The sequence below is a fragment of the Telmatherina bonti genome (genome assembly GCF_933228915.1).
Source record: "Telmatherina bonti genome assembly, chromosome: 5".
Classification (NCBI taxonomy): Eukaryota; Metazoa; Chordata; class Actinopteri; order Atheriniformes; family Telmatherinidae; genus Telmatherina; species Telmatherina bonti.
Genome location: NC_136623.1, coordinates 8,195,540 through 8,220,605, shown reverse-complemented (window position 1 = coordinate 8,220,605; position 25,066 = coordinate 8,195,540). Strand labels below are relative to the sequence as shown.

The following is a 25,066-nucleotide window of genomic DNA, read 5'->3' as shown; positions in this document are numbered from 1 at the left end:
CTGACAGGTTGGCCCTTGCATTGCAGCCATTTGGCTGTACGCGCTCTATGGTTATGGGTTGGCTGGCCGCTGGTGTGAAAGGATCCTCTCACAGTCTGCCAAGCCAGATGTTATCTCTTTTATGTTTATTCTTTTACTATTGTTATTATTATTATTATTATTATTATTATTATTAATATTATCGGTTAAAGAGACCTAAGATTACTTGAGAAGCTTTATCATGCAACATGGGATTGGGGGTGTGTCAGTATGTGTGTATGAATGATTGTGTGTATTTGTTTTACGTGTTATTTTAATATATGTAAAGCACTTTGAGCTGCTTCTTGTATGATAGGTGTAACAGAAAATATCTTTAAGATGATTTGATTTGGTTTCCCCATTTCTGAGCCAACCTTGATGTTAGTTTCATACATTAAAATGTCATTTGCAGTGACTGAAAAGCAGAAGTTATATGGGGAGGAACCAAGGTATCCAAGATGGTGCGAAATATTAACGTATTACTTACCTGAAATGACTGTTTTTCTTTATGACTTCACATATATCTTTATCGGTTGATATTGGAATTGAATTTTTAAGAGTTGGGCAAAGTTTAGGGCTGTAACGATATGCTTTTGTCCCATTTCCATTGATATTTTTGGGTGCAGATTAGATTTAAATTACTATTCTTAGATATTGCTGATTTTTTGTGAATTAAAAACAAAAAATTTATAAAAGTTTTTTTTATTTTGCTCGTCATTTTTCTTGATTTCAATCAGGAAAAAGCAGCACAGTAGCCAGAACATCATTCTGCTACTATTGTGCCAAAGAAGACACATAAAAGATCAATAAAATCAATAAAAATTACAAAAATTTGAAAATGGATTATTTTTATTTGAAAAAAAAAAAAAAGATTTTTAACAAAAAAAAAAAAAAAATCGATTTTAAAATTGTGAAGCAAAAAAAAATCCCGATTTTCAATGTTTGGATTCAATCTTCCCACCCCTAGCAATATTAGTGTATCGAATATAGGTTAAAAAGCCACTATCAAACGTCTCTAAACATTACAATTATAATATTTGAATAAACTATTTCATGAAATGAAAGGATAAGACCCGGGGGAGACCCAGGACATGCAGGGGGGATTTTATGTCTCGGCTGGCCTGGGAACAACTTGGGATGCCCCCGCAAAGCTGGCAAATGAAGCTGAGGAGAGGGAAGTCTGGGCTTGCATGTTTAGGCTGCTGCCTAAAATGGAAGAATGGATTGATATTTCATGTAATTTCAACCTTTTTCTTTTTTTGACATAAATATTTGAATAATCTTTGCATTTTCTTTAAATAATGATCCTTATTGCTCTTCTGTGATATAAAAAGCTGTGGCTGTGTAAATGTTTTGAACGTCCTTCCTCACTTTGCAGTACAGTAGGTCACATATGCAGCAAACTGAGTTATAAAGGATAAAATGCTCTGTTATCCGATTAATCTTTAATTGCGATTGTTTTAGATCATTTAAACTTCAAGTGATCAATACGAGATTTACATTTTAACTTTTTCTTTTCCAGATAAATGTGAGTTTCTCATTAACAAGACGATCTGGCTATAGGTTTTAACTGAATTTTAGAATTAAAGTAATGAATAGTTGAAATGATAGCGAAGCAAAGCCTGCATCTTCAGCCCTGGTGGTGATTTGACCCTCTCAGTCCACCAAAGGCTGACGCAGTGGGCCATGTTGACCTCCCCGTCTCCCTCTGTGACGATCCAGGCCATTCTCCCGGCCTTCAGCTCAGCACCCACGTGTTATCAGCAGCTCCTGTTATGCAAGCTCTCTCTACCAGACAAAAGCTCAGCCATCCCAGATATAAATCACTGGCTGGTCCATGTTAGCAGCACGGCTGCTCATGTTAGCCAGTAATCCACACAACCTTTTCTGTCTAGAATTCATTTGTATTTATTTATGCTACGTTTGCTGGTTGACAAATGAAAATTTGTGCGCCAGTGAAAGATGGTGAGGATCGTAAATGGTTTATATTTATAAGATATATGGCTTTGGCTTAAGAGGTGAGTGTAAAAAGCACAAATATGAGTTAGACTGTATACACACTGCAAAAATGTAACTTTTGATCTCTCAGTTTTGATTAATAAGATAAACTTGCATGCTTCATGGCTTTTTTGGTGATATAAATCTTTATACTGTTGCACACAGAAATGCACAGACTGCAGTTTTCCTGCATAACTTCAGAAATACTGTATTATTTTCAGCATACACAACCATTTTTACAACCTTTAATGGTTAGTAAATAATTTATTATTATATATTTTACTCTCTATCGAACAGATCTCAACACAAAGTGCACCAAAATGGAAGGACAACCATTTTTAATTTACCGTCAAATTATTCTAAATGTCCAAAGTAACTGCAGAGTAATACTAGTAGACTTGTCAGCTGTGTTTGGGAGCCATCAGGAATAGATTTAGTTACTGATCACAGATGAAATCTGCAAGAACAAGTAATTTTTTTCTCTATTTACATATTTTAATGTATTTGTAGTAGGGCTGCAACTAATGATTATTTTAATAGTCGACTAATCTGTAAATAATTTTTTCAATTAGTCTATTAGTCACAATTATTTATGTCCCGCCCACCATCTATGCTTCCAGTTGACACAACTCTTTTTACAGGCTCCAGTATGTTTTACGCCACTGTCTTCATTTGCATCATATGAATGTCCCCCTGATTCCCAATCAGTCACAACATCATGTCCTTTGGCAAGTTAAAAGAACAACTCCTGAACCAGTTGAATATTAACTTTAATCTTAACAGCTTACTACTAATTTATTATGAAGCATTCAAACTTAGGTATAGTGTCATATCCAAGCTGTACAGAATTTGCCTCAAGAGGAAAACAAAATAAATAAAATATTTTAACATCTTAATTTTCGTAGAATTGCATTGAAATTATTATTTACATCTTGAAAAAGCCTGTTTTGTAGGTAAACAAGGAACAGGATTAAATTTTTTTAATCCTTTAAAAAAAAATTCTAAATCAAAACGGTGATCTGGATCACCACCAAAATTAAAATTAAATCCCATTTTGGTGGTGTCAAAACTGCCCAATTAAAACGTCGACCCAGAGGGTTAAAGTCAAACTTATTACTTTTATTTAATATGGGTTTCCATCTAAACACAATTATTGGCTTAGACTCCAATATGAGCTAGGAAATGATAGAAATAAGTCTTTTTGTTTTTTGTTTTGAGACTATCTGTAATATTTTTTTTTACCTTTTCTTGAAAGAAATGCGAGACAAGTGTTTTTGAAGCAAGGCTATGTGACATTTCATTACCTGCATCAGAGCGTACTCGCGGGGACGGCTGATTTTACGGGCCGAGGGTTACAACAGCCGGGCTTTTGTTGGTCCGTGGTGGTACGTTCCATCCACAGCCCTTTCCACGGGTTTTCATCTTTCCGTCTATCACTTCCCTTTACTGTCATCCTGTGTGTTTGTATTCATCGTCCATCAGCCAGATAACAGTGTTTGTCATAATATTCAAACAGTAGATTACTTTTATGGGATGGGAAACTAACCAGCTTTGTGTAGGAGCTACCTTCCAGTTACCTTCCAACTCCTACACCCATTGGTCAGTAGTCATGTTGCTACTGGTAATGTCGGGTCTATATTAGTATTTTAAAACAAGGTGTTTTGTTTATTTCTTTTGTCCACAGTGGAAACAATTCGGACCGTATCAGACGAGTTGCAAGAAATTATTTGGTAGGGATGTTATGTGATGTACAGGGACTGTGACACCTGCCTCCTGGGTTGGACACACCTGTTTCATGTCACAAGCTTCATGTCAGTAGTGTGAATCTGCAGCTGTCTGTCATATTAATGAAACGTTGAAGTAGTTGACAGAGAGAGTTCATAGTTTTCATGTCTATTATTCTTTAGGTGCAGGACCTGTTAAAATATCAGTGACCTGGTTTCACATGTTTACATGCCAAAAACAACCTTCAAATATCGAGCCCAATTAAAACCATTTTAGTCGCCTTTAAATAGATCTTAAGGTCTCCTTGCATTGGTTTCATCTGATTGGTTGTGGTAGAAATGAACAAATTGGCGAACATAATACTCTTAATTCTTAATAAGCTGCTGATTATCATCTTATTAGTAAACATCAGTCCTTAAAAATATCCATCTAAATGTCTCTGATAGTTAAAACACCTTGTTTCAATAATATTCCAAAATGCTGCGATATTATAAAAGCAACAGAAATCTGAGGAAAATTATAAGTTTCAGAAGTGCAAATCAGCAAGTGGTTGAATTTAACTTGGATTTGTTTAAAAATGAAAATAATTATTTCTATCGATCCAAACATGACCAAGTGGATGAAGCTAACAGGGCAGAGCATTCTAAATAAAAGCCAGAAAGCCTTTTAGCAAAGGCAAAAGGAAAACCATGGAATTCCTGGCATTCCTGGCATTTTCAGTACCCGAGATTCTTTTTATCCCCCGAGCCCGATTCCATGTCATGTACAAAACCTGCTGCAAGTTGTGTAGAGGATGAAGCAACTCCTCTTTAGCTGGATTGTGTTTGTGGTATTTGTCTAAGAAGTCGGAGCAAAAGCTGGTAATCTGGTGCATCTTTCAGGAAAAATGTGAGTCAAGTAAGTAACTCCAATGAATTAACTACAGGAAATCAACGCGGTAAAATTAACGCATTTAATGGTGGACCATTTGTGCATAATTGCCTGCTACATCGAGAACACTGGTGCACATTGCAGACTTCTGCTAAAAACTTAGCATATTTAGCGACTTTTCTGACACTCTGGTGACCCCATTTAAAGTAACTATTGACAAGATGAGTGACTTTTTCTGATGTTGAAAACTTTTGTTGAGTAACAAAAGCCTGTTATGTTCACTCATTTCTGTATATTTACATGGTTTTAATGCACAGTGCGTTGACCCCACATTGTGCATTAAAACCATGTAATGCACAGCGCTTCGTTGTGTAATCCGTACTTAATGAACACACAAATATTTATAAAGGTACTGTCACATATTGTAGACTAGAGCTGTTAAATTAGCTAAAATATGACATTTTCATTTTAGGTCTGTTCAGTTTGGGCTTTTTTTTTTTCTTCTGTTTTGACTAGAAAAATGAAATAAAATGTATTTTCCCAGACATTAACAGAGCCTGATTTTACAGTATTTATAATTTGATTCAGTCATCCACCAAAAACCATTCAAATGTTAAAAAGTTAGATTTTTTTGGCAAATATTCATTTGCTATTAAAATGTGATTATTCTAAAGTATTTAATTACAAAGCCTGAAATAAATTACATGAATTTTTTAATAAGGTTTCACCACTACTAATAATTACAGAATATATTTCCTTTTTTTCCCCCTTTATTTAAACCAAACAGAACAGAAATAAGCTGCTCCACATGTTCTGCATGTATGTAGATCTGCATTTTTGCTTTTATAAAGTTATTTTTGTGCCATACTGAAACTGAACATCTAAGCCATCTTCTTTTGGTATCTATAGCAACATGCTCCTGCACCTTGTTTTTGCTCGTTTGTCTTTTTTTTTTTTTGTGAAAATACAGAATAATCTGCACATTTGTGTCAGTTTAGGAAATCTGAACACACCACCGTGTCCGTAATCCATTCACATGGAGAAAATGAGCATGTTTTGTGCTGCTAGCAGGCCGTTGTTGCAACATGTCAAGAGGCTGACTTTGCAGAGAAGGTTCTAGAAATCTTCTGCTGGCTAAGAAAGTCTGAAAAGTGCGTTCCTCCCCTGCATGCCTGTGTGGTTTTTAATAACGCTAAAGAAACTGAGGGAGGCAGGGAGAGCGCGAGGCGAGGAGAGGTGTAAGAAGAGTAAACTCGTGACTCATCAGGCGCAGTGGAGAAGGGTTCACTGAGTCAGAGATGAGCTACGAGCCGTGGGATTGATGGGAGGAGATGACGCCAGGTTGCTGTGAAACTACAAACTTAGAAAACAGGACTTCAGGACTGATTAGCTGTTTAATCATGCAATGTGATGACTTAATTAAATGATTCCTGGAACACTACCTTGATTCATCCGCTGGTTATTGATGCTGTTGGTTAGTCATCATGCTGACAGTGGGAACAAATAGCATGTTCAAGTTTATTTTGCATTTATTTTTCAGGTTTGTAACGGACTGCTTTGATTTGTTTATATCAACATGAATAATTTATTAGATCGCAACATTTTACTATTCTGGTTCTGATCATTTGACAAATTTGATCCCAAATTTATCCCAAAATGACACGAAACTGTCAGCCATCAGAACAGCAATGGTCTCAGCAGCAGTTGGACAAAAGATCACAAGTCCTAAATAAGTTCAAAAGAACTTGGCATTATTTTTGTTTCCATTTATTGGCAAATAAATAATGTCAATAAATTGGCGTTTGTCTTGATTTACTGTCAGTTTTGTGTGTTGGCTTGCAGATTGTCCATTAAACAAGCTGCTTGCAGCCCCACTTTTACTAACAGAATTTAGTGTCAGACACTGCAGAAAATGTCAATGCACAGAACATCTTTCCTGTAAAGATACAGTCCGTCCAGCCCTCACATGCATCCTCTGACTGCCTGTTTCATCGATCGCCCTCCACATCCTTTGTATCAACAGCCCATTGATGCTGACTCTCCCTTTCTCTCTGTCTTGTTAATGTCTCCTCATTGATTTCAGTGGCCAGCCGATGCAGCACCGGGCCTTTCCAGCAGCCAATGAAATTTGAAGACCAACTGTTTAATTGATTTAGCAGAAATCCAGTTATCCTTCTCGCATCCCTGCACAGAAACACGTAGAATCCGAAGTCTACATCTCTTCTGTTGTTACCTTCAATATCAGCATGCTGGTATGAATAAAGAGCAAATATTTACTCGATTTATGCTATTTGTAGCGTTTCCCACTGACATGCGTACAAGCTGCTATTGGTAGTGAAACCCAATCTGAGCAAAAACTACTCCACCTGATGGTCTGGTCCTCCGTTCATTTTCTGGGGATCCACGATGTGATTCCACTGATGATGAATCCACAGTGTCTTGACTTCACTGTGGCGTTTGTTGCATGTTTGTTCTCCTGCAGTGATGAAAAGTTGTTCCTGTTCTGGATAGTAGTATCCAGAATATGTTCCTGTTCTGGATGGATGTGTCTAGAATATGTTCCTGTTCTGGATGGAAGTATCCAGAATACTGTTCCTGTTCTGGATGGAAGTATCCAGAATATGTTCCTGTTCTGGATGGATGTGTCTAGAATATGTTCCTGTTCTGGATGGAAGTATCCAGAATATTGTTCCTGTTCTGGATGGAAGTATCTAGAATATGTTCCTGTTCTGGATGGAAGTATTCAGAATGTTGTTCCTGTTCTGGATGGAAGTATCTAGAATATGTTCCTGTTCTGGATGGAAGTATCTAGAATATGTTCCTGTTCTGGATGGAAGTATTCAGAATGTTGTTCCTGTTCTGGATGGTGTTATCCAGAACTGAAACTTCTCCTGGACTTTCTCACCATTTATTGTGGGGTTTCTATGCATATATACTGAAAATGGCTGTATCTCACTAAGAGAAGGAATCCTTCTAAACATTTCTGGATCCAGATGGTGATCCAGATCTCTCCCAGTATTTAATAGGAGTCTAAGTTAGACCAAGACCTACTGTCAGAAAAAACATCATGAAAATCTGTCTCGTAATTTTTGTGACGTGTGAAAAATGCTGACGGAAAACAGGGTTCATGTAGTCTTAAAGTCTAAAAGTGTCAAAAATTCATCCAACTTGTGAAATTTAAGGTCTTAAAAAGTCTAAAAAATAAAAAATAAAAAAGGTGCAGATTTTCAATCCAGGGTCTTGAATTTACTTTAGTCAAGTCTTTCTGATTTTTCTTACACGTTTGCTGTGAAACAGGGTTCCATGGAAGTGTAAATCTATCCTGTTGTTTGCATGAAAACATGTTTTTTACATTCCTGAGACGCGCCAGCCTCATAACATTCAGTAAAACGCCGTAGCCACAAGTTGATTCTGCACTTTCTGTCTAAGAGGCTCATGGCACGTTGCGGTTGTCTGGAGAGTAGATGATGTCATTTCCTGGTTGTTGGCCTTCCAGTTGCACCAACACACACTTTATGAACATTTGTAAATAAACCATAAAAGAAGAAAATCACAACCTTTTTTGTGAAAACGTCACCATGACAACACCAGCCAGTTAACGTGGTGACGATGAATAAACGGTACCTATTGATGCAGGGTTTTTTTTAGGAGCTAGCCCGTGCAGATACTTAATGCAAGATGTATTACAAATTTGAATGCAAACAACATTTGTAGCTTTCTTTAAATCTGGATTTCCAGGGACAGCTACAGCGCACGATCCGACAGCTACCAGTGTAACAATGTGGTAATTAATAAGGGTGGGAAAATCAAATCGAAAAATCGGATATCGGGATTTTTTGCTTCACAATTTAAATTTTTTTTTTTTTACTTGTCTTCTTGGGCATTATAGCAGCAGAATGATGGTCTGGATACTGTGTTGTGTTTTTTCCTGATTGAAATCAACAAAAATGACATGTAAACAAAAATTTTATACTTTTTTTTTTTTTTTTTTTTTTTTGTTTAATCTACAAAAATCAGCAATATTGAAGAATTGTGAGAATTGCAATTTAGATTGAATTGGCACCTGAAAAATCAGAATCAAATCAAATTGGGACAAAAGCATATCGTCACAGCCCTAGTAAACTACAAATCACATCATACCTGCTGTAAGCAAGAAATGGCCCCATTTGCAACCATGTTAATGATATGCTTTTGTCCCGATTCAATTTAGATTTTTTTGGGTGCCAATTCTATTTAACTTGTGATTCTTATTGATATGAATTGATATTTTGGATTTTTGTATTTTAAAGATAAAGTAAATGTATAAAACTTATTTTTTTGCTTGTCATTTTGCTTGATTTCAATTAGGAAAAAACAACACAGAAGCCAGTTCATCATTCTGCTGCCATAATGCTCAAGAAGACAGTAAAAGATCAACAAAAACAATAAAAATGACAAAAATTTTATTATGGATTATTTTTATTTGTTGAAAAAAAAATCAATTTTTTTCACAAAAAAATCTATTCTTAAAATTGTGAAGCAAAAAAAATCCAGATTTTTGATTTTTCTATTTGATTTTCCCGCCTCTAATGTTAGCAGCTGACAATGATTTCATAATGGTCTTAAAATGTGTTTAAAACGTCTTAAACTTAACGTACTGAAAGATGCAGGAACCCCGAACAGACAGACAGATAAACGCCGGTAAACACATAACCTTCCCCTGAGGATTATTTTCTGTCCGTTGAAACTGATGCTGACTGAACACCACAAAAAGTCCAGTTGATCCCACACAGACATTCAGATCCATCTGGAAAACGTCTATCATGTGTCGAGGCTGCAGTAAACGCACAAAACTGGTTTGTGTGGCTTAAAACGGTCATCATGGATGCGATAAATTACTGAAAAACTGGAGTCAAGTTAAACCACAACAATGTCTCGTTTGCCAGAGGTTGAGTCTTTATATCTGCTTCTGCACTGCTTTCATCTCTGAAAGGCTGTTTAATGCAGGTGTTAAACCTTCCGACTAGTTCACACCTGCAAGTTTAACCTTTTATTTTCTCTCTTCTCAGATGTGGCTGATGGAGTAGCTCACGCCAGAGGACTTGTCCACCTCATCCCGCCCTGCAGAGCAGAGTCTGCCTCTCTTTGTCTCTTTTCTTTCTTTCTGTGTTTTTGTTTCTTTGTTATTATCTTTTTTATGCTCCGACACACCCCACCAACTTGTGAATTCATGATCACATGACCGTGGATATGGACGCAGTCCTGTCCGACTTTGTCCGTTCTACTGGAGCTGAACCAGGATTGGCCAGAGACCTGCTAGAGGGTGAGTTAGATGACATTGCGCTGAGAATATGCACAACAATGCAACCGGAGCATTGACTGATGTGTGACGGCGTACTCACCGAATCAGTTTTCAGTCCCAGTTTGATCCCGTTTGGTTGGTAGCTCCCAAAAACTCACCCAAGACCAGTTGTGAGTCGCTGTGTGTGCAGAACTGATCAGTGGTCTGGATTAGTACGTGTATTAATAAAACCATCAAGCAGCAGCAGCAGCAGCAGAATGAAGGTGAAGCTGGAGTCAACAGGCTCTTGTTGCCTAGCAGCAGCACAAGTTGCAGATAAATGTAATGCAGTTCTGCAGCAGGCTGGCGAGCTGCTCCAAACTCTGACATTTACTGGCCTTTGCATTAGATAAGACACTCAACGCAGCATCGGCTTGCGGTAAATATTTAAACTCATTTAGGATGCTTCATTTGCTTGGTGTAAAAACACATCCAGATGTTTCTCCTCCCCCTCGCTCCGTCTCCGTAGGAAAGAACTGGGATTTCACCGCTGCGCTCAGCGACTTCGAGCAGCTGCGACAGGTGCACGCCGGCAACCTGACGTATTCCTTCCCAGAGGAGCGGGCGTACCTGCCTCCAGAGAAGGAGATGGCCCGAGTCGGGCGGCCGATTTTCCACCGGCAAGACGAGGTGGTGCAAGGTGAGGCTGTCTGCCAGCAGCATGACTTCACGCTGCGTGAAAAGCTTCCAGCTGCTAGTTTGTAGGGAACGTGGAGGTAAAGCAGCATCAGTCCTGCTGTCAGGAACGTCAGGTTTCTGCTGCAACTGTCGCAGCCAGAGGAGAGTTCAGTTTGTAGCCAAGCGTCGGTACAGGTCAGCCTTCAGAAGTTTACACCCAACACGTCTGTCTGTCTGCCTTTTTTCTTTCTGTAACACTACCCTTTTTATTTAAATTAATCTAATTATTTATTATAATAATTTATAAATAAATAAAGTATTTTATTGGAATCGAAGTAATTCGATAAACTTGCAGATTGTTACTATGGTTAAAAAAATGATATGATAATAACAAGAAAAATGTTGATAGTAGCCCTGCGATGGACTGGCGAGCTGTCCAGGGTGTACCCCGCCTTTCGCCCAATGACTGCTGGGATAGGCTCCAGCTTCCCCGTGACCCTTTATTCTATTCTATTCTACTCTATTATACACTGTAGTCATTTATAGTGTTTTATCCAAAGCGACATACATATGAGTGAGTCAGACTAAGCTTTGGGAAAATGAATGAATGAATGTTGATAGTAATATTAATGTTACTAATTCTACAACCACAACTAATTATAATAATGATGATTATATTAAGTAAAGATCCTTGACTCAGTAAGTTTACCAGTAAAAGTAAAAAAGGTAAATGAGAGTGAAGTGAATTTCTCTGATGAGACTCTAACTGTAATGTTGTGTCCAGTTAGTGGAAATGATCCTGTTTGGTTCCATTTCCTGGTATGACAGGTTACATGATAGAAATTTTATTTCTTTTAACAATTGAAGTTCTTTTGATGGGTTTGTTTTCATCTGGTTTTGTGGATTTTCTAGTGAAGCACTATGTGACAGTGTCAGTGGAAAGCACTCGTAGAAACAACTGCATTATTTCTTACAGCGACGGAGAAGCGCCTGTCCAGAGGCATCTCTCATGCCAGCTCCACCATCGTTTCTCTGGCTCGCTCTCACGTCTCCAGCTGCAACGAGCCGCTTCTCGACACGCCCTTGTGCACTTTCCAGCTACCGGACCTCACCGTGTACCGCGACGACTTCCGGGGCTTCATCGAGCGCGACCTCATTGAGCAGTCGATGATGGTGGCGTTGGAGCATGCAGGTCGGCAGAACGGACCTCCAGCTTCTAACATGAAAATGATCTAACGTTCTAATTATCACGACCCGGTTGCAGCGCCGGACCGTGTTTGATTCCACACAGACACATCAGCTGAACGGTGTTTGTTCTTCCGCAGGACGGCTGAACTGGTGGACCAAAGTGGTTCCAAACTGTCAGAGTCTTCTGCCTCTGGCGACGAGTGGAGATGGAAACTGCCTGCTACATGCAGCCTCGCTGGGTGGGTACCACCTTTTATACACGACCCCAGAGCCGTGCACGCTCATGCTGCTGCTAAAGCGCTAATTACAGATTTATAACCACATTCTCTGACCTGCGTGGGCCAGCGTGGCGTGAAGCTGATCAGAAATTGAGTGAAATTATTTTACAGATGTTTTATGATTTGCAAAAGTGTAAAACTTTTTTTAAAACTTTCTTAACTTTAGAGGGACATAACATTTATAACACATTAAAACCCAGATGACCCAGCTTTTCACTGCACTTGAACGCAGCATGTGTGTGTGGAGCTTTGAGGAGTTATGAGGAGATGAAGAGTCACAAAACTTCACATGCACACACACGCACACACACACACACACACACACACACACACACACACACACACACAAGTTGAATGTCCACAAATGGGGTCTGATCCGTGCACGTCAGGCAATGCGTGCATATGCATGTAACAGTTTGTATGGGCGGGAAGCTTTCTGAACATGGAAATCAGTCATGCAAGCTCCATTTCTAAAGCATGTTTTATATAAAGTCAATGACACAAAGTGCTTCATGTAGTTGTTGTTTACATAAAGAAAAATAAACATATCTTCCATATTTACCCTCCACAACAATCACATAGCCATAAGCTGATGATCAGCAGAGAAACTAAAACTCTGCAAGTTAAAAAAATTTAGTTAAATCAAATGAAAGATTATTATTAAATTAAATGTTATTTTATTTCTTTTAATTTAATTTAAAATTCACTTGAACCCACTTAGCTACTTTATGATTTAAATTCATTTAAATAATCAATTGAATCATTTTAAATAATCATTTTTTTTAAAAATCCCAAAAACTGTTGGTAAAAGATTATATCAATATTAAAACTATAATTAAATTAGATAAAATCTAGTTACATTAAATTAAACATATTTGTACTACTGAGCAATATTTTTTTTGTAAATTTAATTATTAGACATAATTCTTGATTTTATTATTATTATTATTATTACTGGTTTTAAATGATAAGCTCCAGCTTCCCTGCAACCCTTAATTAGACGAAGTGGTTTGGAAAATAAATGAATGAATAATTTAAAAACTGATGATTTTAAATCTATCAATTAAATCTACTCAATGAAATATTTGCATCCACAGACCTAAATTATTTTATATTTAGTTCACATTGTAATTTTCATGATTTTACATATCAAAAATATTTTTAATGAATGATTAAAAATAACAAATGTTTTTTTAATTAAATTTAATCTTTATTTGTAGCCACATAGATAAATTATAATTAAAATAACTGACTGTTTATAGTGAAAGGAGTTACAGTCAGCATGTAAATGGGCTGATAAGAGTTGATAAAAACTGGCTGTAAAAGTTACATAACATTTAAAATTAAAACAACATAGTAGAAAACAAATGGTTTAGAAGACAAGTTAAATATTTAATGCAAATAAAAATGTATATATATACATATATATATATATATATATGTATATATATGTATATATATACATATATACATGTATATATACATATATATATGTATATATATATATATATATGTATATATATACATATATACATGTATATATACATATATATATGTATATATATATGTATATATATGTGTATATATATATGTATATATATGTATATATATATGTATATATGTATATATACGTATATATATATATATATATATATATATATATATATACATGTATATATGTGTATATATACGTATATATATATATATATATATATATATATATATATATATATATATATATATATATACATGTATATATGTGTATATATACATATATATATATATATATATACGTATATATATATATATATATATATATATATATATATATATATATATATATATATACGTATATACGTATATATATATAATATAAAAAGACCCTCTTTGTGATTTTGGAGACAATAATCTGCCTAAAAATATTATGTTTGTGCATTTTGCACAGTGTGCATGTATAAAGTTACATTTTGTTTCCAACTGTGGTTAATAACATTGAGTTGTTTCCTCCTGCAGGCATGTGGGGTTTCCATGATCGTGACTTGATGCTGCGGAAGTCTCTGTATGCGCTGATGGACCACGGCTTGGAGAGAGAAGCACTGAAGCGCCGGTGGAGGTGGCAGCAGACCCAGCAGAACAAAGAGGTTGGTTCCACAGGCTGCACGTTTCTCCGTTAGCTTTGTTAAAAGGTGACTGTAGCAGGTAAAACACAGAGACGTTAAAGAGCAGCTTGCAGGTTAGCAACACTGAGCTGAGCTGCAGAAACAGGGACAATGTCTGAATGTACCCAACAGTGTTTTACTGCAATTAGAAGGAAATAAGATCTTTGCCGTGTCAGAATAATGGAGAAACATTCAAGCTAGCACGCGTCAAACGGATCCTTGCAGCATGCATGAGGACAAGAAGGTAAATCAATCTAAATGCACGTTATTATTTGGTGATGCTGATGTGCATCAGTAGAAAAGCAGAAAAGAAAAAGCATTAAAACGTCCCTTCTGCAGGAATATACGGTGGGAGAACCAGTGGATTCTGAGCTGGGGTCCCGCTGAGTTAGCAACACAAGCTAATGATTGCTAAAGTAGTGCAGCCAGGGCCGGATTAAAGGTGCACACGTCCCGGGACCCAGAGTATCCCAGTGGCCCCCTTCCCCACCGCAACATTGTAAAAATTGTGAATGTTACACTGTGAAACAACATTTCTGACATCTTTCAGCCACTGGTACTGATGAAAATACACGAGACACTGTGGTTTAACTATCTGGCTTTTATGTACATTTTGTTTCATGTCCAAATTGCTGGTGTTTTCCCTACATGGGCCCCAAGTGGACGTGGGCCCCTGGGCCTGTGCCCATAATGCCTATTGGATGATAGCGATCCCACATTAACGTTTGTGTGCGAACGCCAGAGAACTGAGAGGTTTTGTTTAGGGAGTTGTTCAGGGTGTTACGGAAAAGTGTCGCATTACAGGTGAATAAAAAAGCTGTTGTTTGGGAAACGAGCCTCCGTTAATTCTTTATAACGCCCAGTCGGACGCTACTGTACTTCTCCCAGTGCTGAAGAGTTAAACATCATCTATGATGAGATCACATGATTTGATGTTAGAGAGTAAATCAGGACCAAGGTGGGATTCAAAGACCAAGAATCAGCTGGTCAGTTATTCGCCAAATGATTTCATCAAAAGCTAAATGAAGCTACGTTGGAGAAGTAAAACATAAGAAAAGTATTAAACCAGAAAACATAACTCTCTGGACACGTTCCAGCACTGATACGGTTCTGGTTCTGGCTCCCGAACCAGAGTGGGCAGACTTTCCAGTGTGCAAATAAACAAACATCCAGGATTTTGTCCTGAAGGTTAATGGTGTCGTCATCGGGCTCCATTTTAACCTGTTGACCAAAAATAAACAACGCTGTCAGCAAATTTCATTTAAATCAGTTATTCCCGCTGCATTTAGTTTTTATTCTGTCACTGGACGGAAACCTTGGTCCTCAAGGGCCACAATCCTGCAGGTTTTACTTGTTTCCCGGCTCCAACACACCTGATTCCTGCAAGTGAAGCAGATCAAATCTCACCTTCACACCTGAGTTAGAAGAGAGCAGCTCACATCCAGACATGGTGACAATCCTCCATGTTGTACAGAAAGCATATTTCTGCACAAACAGAGCAGAAATAAACGGAATTAGAATTATTGATCATAAAAAACTGCGATCAGATTTTCTTCTCCTCATGTCGTTCAGGCACCATTTAATGCCAGAATCAAAATGTTGGTTTTTCGTGTGAAACTGTTTGATCATGACCATATGAGCAGTGTTAATGTTTAACTTCATCATCTGTTTATCACGTATTTAATCACAAAGTCAATAAGAGGCTCATTTTGTGCAGAACTCCCCGGATGTTTCCCATATGAAAGCAAACTTAGTTTTTCAAGCGGCTACAGACGAGATGCCACATGATCGACTCCGTAATATTCCCCCGTTCTCCAACAGGCTGCTTCTGAAGCGTCCTAAATCAAATTTCTGAAACCAGAAACGCTCCTGCAGACACTGGGAGACGAGTCTGCCACTGTTATGGAGGAGAAAAAACCTGACGTATGCAGACGTGCTCCTGGATTTTCCTCTTTCCATATGTGGTTGTGTTGCTGCTGTATGGAAAAGCCCAGAAGCCGCTCGGCTGTCAGTGCGTAGCCTTGTGGTGAGACGTCATAACGGCAGCGCATGCTCTTGTGACATTTGACACTGCCTCTCTAAATGGCAAACGGGTGCATGTGTGTTTTTTGCTTTTTCCGCAGTCTGGTCTGGTGTACACGGAGGAGGAGTGGCAGAAAGAGTGGAACGAACTGTTGAAGCTGGCCTCCAGCGAGCCCAGAATACACTACAGCACCAACGGCACCAACGGGTAAGGCTACGGCCCGGTCCGAAGTGAAGAAGCTCCTCGTGCACGCCGCTTCACATTCACTGTAACCAATGCCACGTCCACTGAGCTGAATGCACCATGAAGTCCTAAACTGATGGAGGTTGAACAGCAAATCCATCACAAATATAGACAAATGCTTCATATTGTTTTTTGTTTTTGTTTTATTTTTAGCGCGGAGTCCTCTGATGAACCAGTTTACGAGAGTTTAGAGGAGTTTCACGTCTTCGTCTTGGCTCACGTCCTCAGAAGGCCCATTGTTGTGGTGGCTGACACCATGCTGAGGGACTCGGGAGGAGAAGGTGAATATTCCAAACACCCTCAGACTGCTGAAGTGCATTACAAGGAGAACTGGCAGAGTTTTTCCTCACGCATGCACCAGAAATAGTTTGATAATAAAACGTTGTATTGACAACTCAGGGAGGGTCTTCTGCTTTTTTACACTGCCTGAAAGGGACATCTGTGTACAAGTTGTGCAAAAATAAAAAAAGCAATTGTTTTTACATGAATTAATCGTGCCTAAAATGCCTTTAGTGTATGAGGGGTATCAGAAGTCTTGAGATGCACACATTCAGAGCAAGATATTTGAATTTATTAAGCTTTATTTCCCCTTCCAACACCGCAAGCATCAAATTTTTTCTTTATAGATTATCTTTCTTGCATGAATAGCACATATTAAAAAACACCAAAAAACAATGAATCAAAAACTATCTCTTGGGGCTCCATCCACACCAGAAGCCACCATGGCCACAGGGCCCACACCACAGCCACTAGGCTGCAGTGCAGGTCCCCCAGACAAGAGCCAACCCTTTAGCAAGAATCTTGCAGACCAAGCAGGCTAAAAAGTCCCATCATAGAGGATCCCCATATAAATGAAAGAACAAATAAGTGGGCTAAGTGTGAAAGTTTAGGTAGAGGACGTCATAAAAACAACATGACTTTGAAAAACCACGCCAAAACAGGCGTTTTTCTAATGAATACGTACATAAATGAGTAAAATAAATGACATGCCATGTCCTGTTCGTTTACACTCCCTCACTCTTAAAGAAAGAAGAAGAAAAGAAACTAAGATCTTCCTACAACTTGGGTTGCAGGAAGCAGCATTTTTATCTGGTTTTTTTTCATGTCTGTGACTCAGACCAGAGTTCTGCCCTGCATCGTTTATCCAAATAAAGGAACAACCCTGAAGCTTGTCATCAAGTTCTGCAGAAACCTTTGAATAACTTGTTCCTGTTTTACAGGAAGTGTTGCGAAGCAGGGAAACAAAACACACAGAACCCACATATGTAAACACCTTGACTGTTCACCTTCATTTACGTTAAAGGAAGATCAGGGTATGATTTAAATAACACTTGAACTATTGAAAGTTGACATTCAGGGTTGACTTTTGACAATATTTGTAGGAATGTTCATCTTCATTGATTATACAGGTTTGTTAGAAGTCACATGTTATTAGGCTCCCATTTTTGATGTATGTATATCACGTGAGTGTTCACGAGGACATGTACACGTTAGGTTATCTGCTTGTACGACTAATAAAGCTGTTAATTCAACAAGTTACTAAAACCCAACAGCTCGACATGAACAGTCTACGTCTTATGATGAAGACCAGCAGATTTACTATCAGCAGTCATTCAAAATGTTGGAGTGAAATAATTGGATAATGACTTTTGATGCATGTACAGTTTGCCTTGTCTTAGCATTAGCTGCTAACGAGAGAGCCTGTTGTCTTAGCATTGGCCAATAATATGAGAGCCTATCATCATAGTGTTAGCTGCTGACGTGAGTTTTTACAAGTTACGACTGAAAAGCTTTAAGGAAACTGGAGGAGCTGCGTTCATAATGTGACGACTACGGTACCTTCTAAAGCATCATAGTTAAAAATCCCCCAACAAATAAAGTTCCTATCTTCCTTTTTATATAATTTTTTTTAGCTGAAATGCAGTGCTGAGGTCATATTTTTAATCTTAAATATCCTTTTTCTCCCCCCTCCAGCATTCGCTCCCATCCCTTTCGGAGGCATCTACCTACCGCTGGAAGTGCCAGCTGCCAAGTGCCATCGCTCTCCCCTGGTCCTGGCATACGATCAGGCGCACTTCTCTGCCCTGGTCTCCATGGAGCAGAAGGACGGCTCCAAAGACCAAGGTGATACTTGGCATCATGCATCTTTATCATATGATTTACATGTTCCTCCTCTTTGAACATGTATTGTTTACTTTGAGCTGCACCATTAGTCTGAAAATATCAACACTTTTAATCATGCTGATGTGTTTATCATGGTCCTCTTACATATTTCGCTGTTCTTTAATGCATCATTAGTGCACACCATGCGATATAATGTAATATATTTGTAAAATGCAATGTGGGGTTTACCACTAGGGGGCGTTGGAGAGGCTAATTTAAGCAAAAAGATAAAGTCCGAGGATTAACTGCAGGAACAATGACATATTGTACCTCCTCCAGGGGCCAAAGACAGCATCCACCCACAGATAGCACCCACCCCACCTCTTAAATGGCAAATTCGCCAAATGCAAACATCCACTATTGTCTCCATGTTTATCGTCTTTTTCACTTCACAAATTCAGTGACTCTGTCTGATCTGAGTGCTCTAATGCACCTCTAAATGTATCAAGCATCGGACACAAGCAAGTATGTGAACAACTGCACATGTGGGATAAAAAAACAAGTTTATTTTATGCCTTATGTTATGGATGAGTTTATTTTCCTGAATAATAACTTCCCTGGTTCTTTCAAAGTAAAACAGATTTTCTCTTTTCTCTCTTACAAACATCTCAAACTTAAAAAACAGCCAAACTTTTGTAAATGTTCCGTCGAGCCAGCTTGTCAGCTGTATAAGCAGCAAATGTGGACATATCGACGATCTATTTCCACATTTTTCCATCATTCCAGATGAACTTCATGTTTGTCATCTTTTAACAGGAGCTCGTTGCTTCAGCTCATATAGAGCTGCGGTTGGATGAGCAGCTGGATTCCAGTGCTGAGTGGCGACTCTGACTTGCTTTTACTTTTGGTTTTACTCTGGAGTTTCTGATCAAACAGCCCACTTTCACACCAGTTTAACCAGAATCAGAATGGCAGTGGAATAAACATCAACATCCAACGGTTGCGCCGTCAGGCTCCGCTTTGACCGACAGCTTCCTAAAATAAACCATCCATTCAGCGGCTGTGTGGATCAGCTGACCTCCCTCTCAGCATCGCGTCTCCGTTTATTCTGTGACGCGTCGTTGCTTCTTCCGAGTCTGAGGTTGGAAAACCAAACCAGCTCCTAATGACTGACAACAAGGAGTTCCTCCTGTTCGCTGCTGGGTTTGGCTTTGTGTTTGTTGGTGACGTGTACGTGCGTGAGTCTGTGGTTGCCATGGGAGACGGGAGGCCTGAGCCCGCTGTTAGCTACGGACACGGCGACATTTCTAGTACAATTTAAAAGAGGGGAAATCTTCACTTTGTCTGTTTTTTTTAATTAATCTATTTTATTAATTGACTTTTATATTAACATTGGACATCATTCGTAGGTATACCACAGAAGAAGAATAAATGTGTTAGAATACAAATAGAAGACAACAAAAAGTTTTCCAAAAGTTGAGTCGCTGTCTTATTTCCAGACTTTTAGAAAAATAAATCATCAGAAATGATAATTATGAATTAATTAGTAACCAGAGTAGATTAGTGTTGCCACTTTGGTCACTTAGTTTCCATATTTAGCAAGTTTTCAGACCCTTCTAGTCGGGCTACGACAACGCTTTTGTTCCGATTTGATGCCGATTTTTTTTGGGTGCCGATTTGATTTAAATTGCGATTCTCACAATTCTTCGATATTGCTGATTTTTGTAGATTAAAACAAAATAATACATAAAATTTTTTTTTTTGCTCGTCATTTTTCTTGATTTCAATTAGGAAAAAACAACACAGTAGCCAGACCGTCATTCTGCTGCTATAACGCCCAAGATGACAAGTAAAAACAATAAAAATAACAAAAATTTTTATCATGAATTGTTTTTTTTTTTTAAAAATCAATTTTAAAATTGTGAAGCAAAAAAAATCCCAATTTTTGATTTTTTGATTAGATATTCCCACCCCTACCTTCTAGTGACTTTTTTTTTTTTTTTTTTTTCTCAAAAAGCTGCCAACGACAGATCTAGCAGCTTTTTCTGGTGTGGTCGGAGACTTTTGGAGACTGATAAGAAAGCAGATATTGTTTATTTATTCTCCATGCGCAGCGAGGCTGCAGATGCCTCTCCTGCATCCAAAAGGCCTCATATGAGGCTCGGTCCTCACGCAGCAACAGTCCCGCCTCCCAGATCTGGATCAGGATCACCTCTGCTCTGCTCTACAGTCAGACGTTAACGTCTACAAATGAAGAGCGTGAACAAAAACATGAAAAACGTTAGAAGTAGCTACATGGGAAATAAAAACCCAATGACGCTTCATTAAAACTAAAATAAAAATCAAATAAATTGACAAAAAGTTTTGATGTTGTGTTCCTCTCCACAGCATCGTCCGCTACATGGACCAGATCAATATGCAAATGAGATGATGATGTCATTAACATGAGACATCATCATCTCATTTGCATTTACATCGCGTAAAAAAAGTGGTGAAACACATTAAAAAGGGCTCTGTAAATAAAGTTTAGATTGAATAAAATTTATTTATCCCTGATTCCTGGATAAGTGAGGTAGTCGAGACGGCTTCCTGAACACGCAGAAATAGTTTTTTTTTTCAGCATATTTCTGTTTTCTCTCTCCTCCGCCAGCAGTTGTGATCCCACTCACTGACTCAGAGCACAAAATGCTGCCTCTGCACTTCGCCGTGGATCCTGGGAAGGACTGGGAGTGGGGAAAGGATGACACCGACAACGTGATGCTGGCAAGGTAAAAATAAAGAAAGGAAAAAACAGGACTTCCTGTTTTCAGGTCAGAAGGTGCTTTTAGCAGAACTATTTCTGCAGAAAGATGTGCGGTTCTGCTTTCCAGGCGTTTGGCCTCGTCGGCTCTTTAACATGAAGTGTAAGCAAGCAGGGATTGATCCCTGATTCCAGATTAGTGATACTCTCCAGCCGTGACAATAAGATTAGCTCTAAATACCTTCTATGAAAAAACCAGAGGAGCAGAAATAGCAGCAGCGCCACAAAAAACCCAAACCATGCAGCTTGTCAGCTTCTGACTCTGGACGTCTTGCTCACATGAAATGGTTGGCACAGATGGCGTTACACTGTTAACGTTGCTGGGAAAGGTCACTGAGCAGAACGCGCTGCTTTCACTCCGCAGCTCAGAGTTGATTTACTGCATTTTTTTCAGCTGAATCTTTATTTCATTTTGTTTTCAGTTTTCAGTAATGACAGTTTACAGGGTGTGCAGATTGTCCTTGCAGCACCAGCATTGATCTGTTCGCTTCTCCAGTTGAGTTTAGCAGTTTTATGTCCCTGCTATCCTGATTTATGTTGATTAGAATATAAATTATGACGTCTTTTAGTGCTGTGCTTTAGAAAACTTATTGTTAGACTGGAAACTAGCATCATTTAGAAAAGATTTGAGCGTTGATGCTAGTTGTTCTAGTTTTTCTCTTTCCATTCCTGCTGAATTTCAGTTCATTCAGCTGCTGGACAGTCCCTGGCAGTGGCTGTCTGCGTCTCCTCTTCATCATCCTGCACACGTTTCTAACAGCCGTCCTGAAAGTTTTAACATCCGTCGCATGAAAATGAAAAATGCAGTGAGGTCGAGTTTTTGTTTAAATAAAAATTTCCCTGTTTAAAAATACTAAAATGCATTTTGTACCAGTTGAAGTTGTTAAGTTTTGTTCAGCTAAAAGTTTTAAGATGAAATACTTGTTTTTAATAAGTATTTGAAATGTCTTGACTGGATTATGCTGCAGGTTGTTGGCAACCTTCTCCCCTGTAAAGGTCTCAAAAACTTAAAAACTCACTGAGAAATCCCAGATCTTGTTCAAAGTTCTTTTGTTTTGAAAAATTAGACATAATATTGAAAATACCATACAGTCATAATTTTTAATATATAACTCCTCGGAACAAACTCACCCTGTTGCACCATAAAATAATGTAAAAAATTTCAGAAACAACAATTTAGAGATGAAGTTACTCATGTCAGATAAGTGAGGAATCCACCTTTTTAATCTGATCCAAAGTAGGTTGCCAGATATGAAAGAACTTATTGATGCAGCCTCTTAGAGAGTACCTCATATTCTGACGGAAAAAGATCAACAAACCATCATTTAAAAGATGGAGGATGCTTTTCTTTCCACTGAAGCAGCACAAGCCTGCGAGCAACAAGTGTGGCAAAGGAAATTACTACTTTATATTTTTGACTGCTGAAAATTTGTGCTGCAACGCCGAATATTGCAGCTACAACATTAATCCCAAATGCATCAGATAGAAATTTGAAAATGGACTGCCAGAATTGGGAGATTTTCCAGTTCTTCAGTACCGTTTTTCTACTTTTTGTGATACATATCCTGAAAGTCTTCAACTTTTTCTAATCTGTCACTGAGATTTTATATTTTTTAGCTAATTGTTGATCCTGCCGATGGAGTTTGACACGATGTTTCATGGTTGGAAAAACTAAAACTTTTTCCATATGATGCCTTTTTTACCCGAACCTGACACCCTCACCAGTTAGACAGCTGGTTTCAGAAGGATTGTTGCTGGATTTTTACCTCCGCCAAGGACGTCATGTTTACCCGGCGTTTATCTGTTTCTGTTAAAGATAACTCCAAAAGTTACGGACAGATTTTCATGAAATTCTCTGGAGTTGTTGGAAATGTGAAAAGGAAGAACTGATTTAATTCTGGTGCTGATCCGGATCAGTCCTCGGCGCTCTCAGAGTGCTTTTCCAGTTTATGAAGCGTTCTTTTTGTATCGCTCCGCTTTTTTTGTGTGTTTCTGGATCAAACTTTGTATTTTCTCTGTGCAGTGAAGTCTGAAAATTGTTGTTTTTTTCTACTTGTGCTTGTTAAATGGAGGCTCTGATAAAAGAAACGTCAGATTTTCTAACCCAGCTGTAACTTCTGTCTGTCTTTTCTACGCAGCGTTGCTCTTTCTCTGGAAGCCAAGCTGCAGATGTTGCACACTTACATGACGGTCACCTGGCTGCCTCTGCCCTGTGAGGTAAAGAGCAAAGTACACACAATCTGCATGATGTTTGTTTTTTCAGCATGATAAAACCTCCACATGCTAATTTATACTAATTTCCCACATTCTCCCTAAACAAACCTTTTCTTTCCTACTGCGTCTGCTGAGCTGTCCCCTGACGGCTGGACCAAACCCGCGTGGAAAACAAACTACAGTCGCCCATTCAGGTCATCGAGTCCCACCATGCAAACGTGGCGACAAAGGTCCTCTTGTGTCTTATGTCTGCAGGACAGAAATTCCAGGATCCATTTGTCATTTCTGTCCAGCTGTGCCAAAAACTACGATAAATGCCAGAGAGCGCATCCTGTAGGCCATACATGTCACACTCAGCACTAAAATTATATTTGGCCCGCGAGATGATTTTAAATATGTGCTACGTCTGACCCGTCTATCCGTTATACAGCACACGTACCCCTAACATTACAAATCCCACAATGTCGTGTTGGTGAGCTAGACTCCGGAGGGGAACCCCACCACCTCGATGTGCTCAATCTGCAGCTTCAGGGCACGTGCCCGTCATCACTGTTACAGCAAGTTGCGCTTGTGGGAGAATCAGATGCAGCAATAAAACCTGGCTCATTTTTTGTGCTGCCAAGTCAGGAGAGAGCAGACTTCTACCACCGTGTTGCCTTTTGTACAGTTTGCTGAAAAACTTAATCTACTTGGCGCTGAATTTACCCGACAATCTGCCGACTTTGAAGCCATAAAATGTAGATTTGAACTTTTTAGCAACCTGTTTGCGGTTGATGTGAAAAGTGCACCAACCAACCTCCAAATGAAGCTTATTGAGCTACAATATAATGACACACTCAAGTCAAAGTATGACTCTGTCAGTGCTGCGCAATTTCCACCTTACCTTCCCGACACGCTGCCCCAACTCCGTATCCGAGCTGCGCCAATGTTCTCTATGTTCGGCAACACATATCTGTGTGAGCAACTGATTTCTTTAAAGAAGACTAACAAAACAGCAGACAGGAGTCGTCTCACTGATGAACACCTTCATCCAGTCCTGAGGGTTTCCTCAGCTCAGAGCCTGACTGCACAAGTTGATGCACTTGCATGTAAAAAGCGATGCCAAGTATCTGGATTGGACCCATGTGCATCATCAGAGTAAATAGAAGCAAACTAAACTGGATAAATAAGATTTTATTTACTGAAGGTCTGTTCAAAGTTGAAAGAGATAATTGGGTTTTTTTAGGTGTTGGCCTTGATGGCCTGTGATGAAAAGATTCAGGTTACAATTAAGATGAATAAAAAGTTCCAGAAATAGAGGCTCGATATTTATTTCAGTTTTTTTTTTAATTGGTTCTGGGTTCAGTGTTTAAGCAAAAATAGGCCCAACTATTATTTAATATATGAAAATGTTTCCTGCAGTGCTGGATCTAAAGACAAGAAAAACACAAATAATAGTCGTCACTTTCTGAATAATAAAAAAAAAAAAAAAGAGTTTGGCCCTCGACTTTGCTCCTCTTTTTAATTTTG

At 38.5% G+C, this 25,066-nt stretch overlaps 1 protein-coding gene across 2 annotated transcripts in view; it reads left to right on the top strand.

The window, feature by feature from the left end:
• Positions 1–25,066, top strand: part of otud7b (OTU deubiquitinase 7B) — a 52,888-nt gene that overhangs the window by 22,535 nt on the left and 5,287 nt on the right. For both annotated transcript variants that reach the window (XM_079240693.1, XM_079240694.1), the window contains 10 exons: positions 9,660–9,913; positions 10,401–10,571; positions 11,526–11,741; positions 11,875–11,976; positions 14,029–14,156; positions 16,298–16,404; positions 16,594–16,721; positions 18,415–18,564; positions 21,197–21,311; positions 23,482–23,560. In XM_079240693.1, the coding sequence (XP_079096819.1) occupies positions 9,829–9,913; positions 10,401–10,571; positions 11,526–11,741; positions 11,875–11,976; positions 14,029–14,156; positions 16,298–16,404; positions 16,594–16,721; positions 18,415–18,564; positions 21,197–21,311; positions 23,482–23,560 (1,281 nt within the window). In that variant the 5' untranslated portion in view covers positions 9,660–9,828. The remainder of the gene's footprint in view (positions 1–9,659; positions 9,914–10,400; positions 10,572–11,525; positions 11,742–11,874; positions 11,977–14,028; positions 14,157–16,297; positions 16,405–16,593; positions 16,722–18,414; positions 18,565–21,196; positions 21,312–23,481; positions 23,561–25,066) is intronic.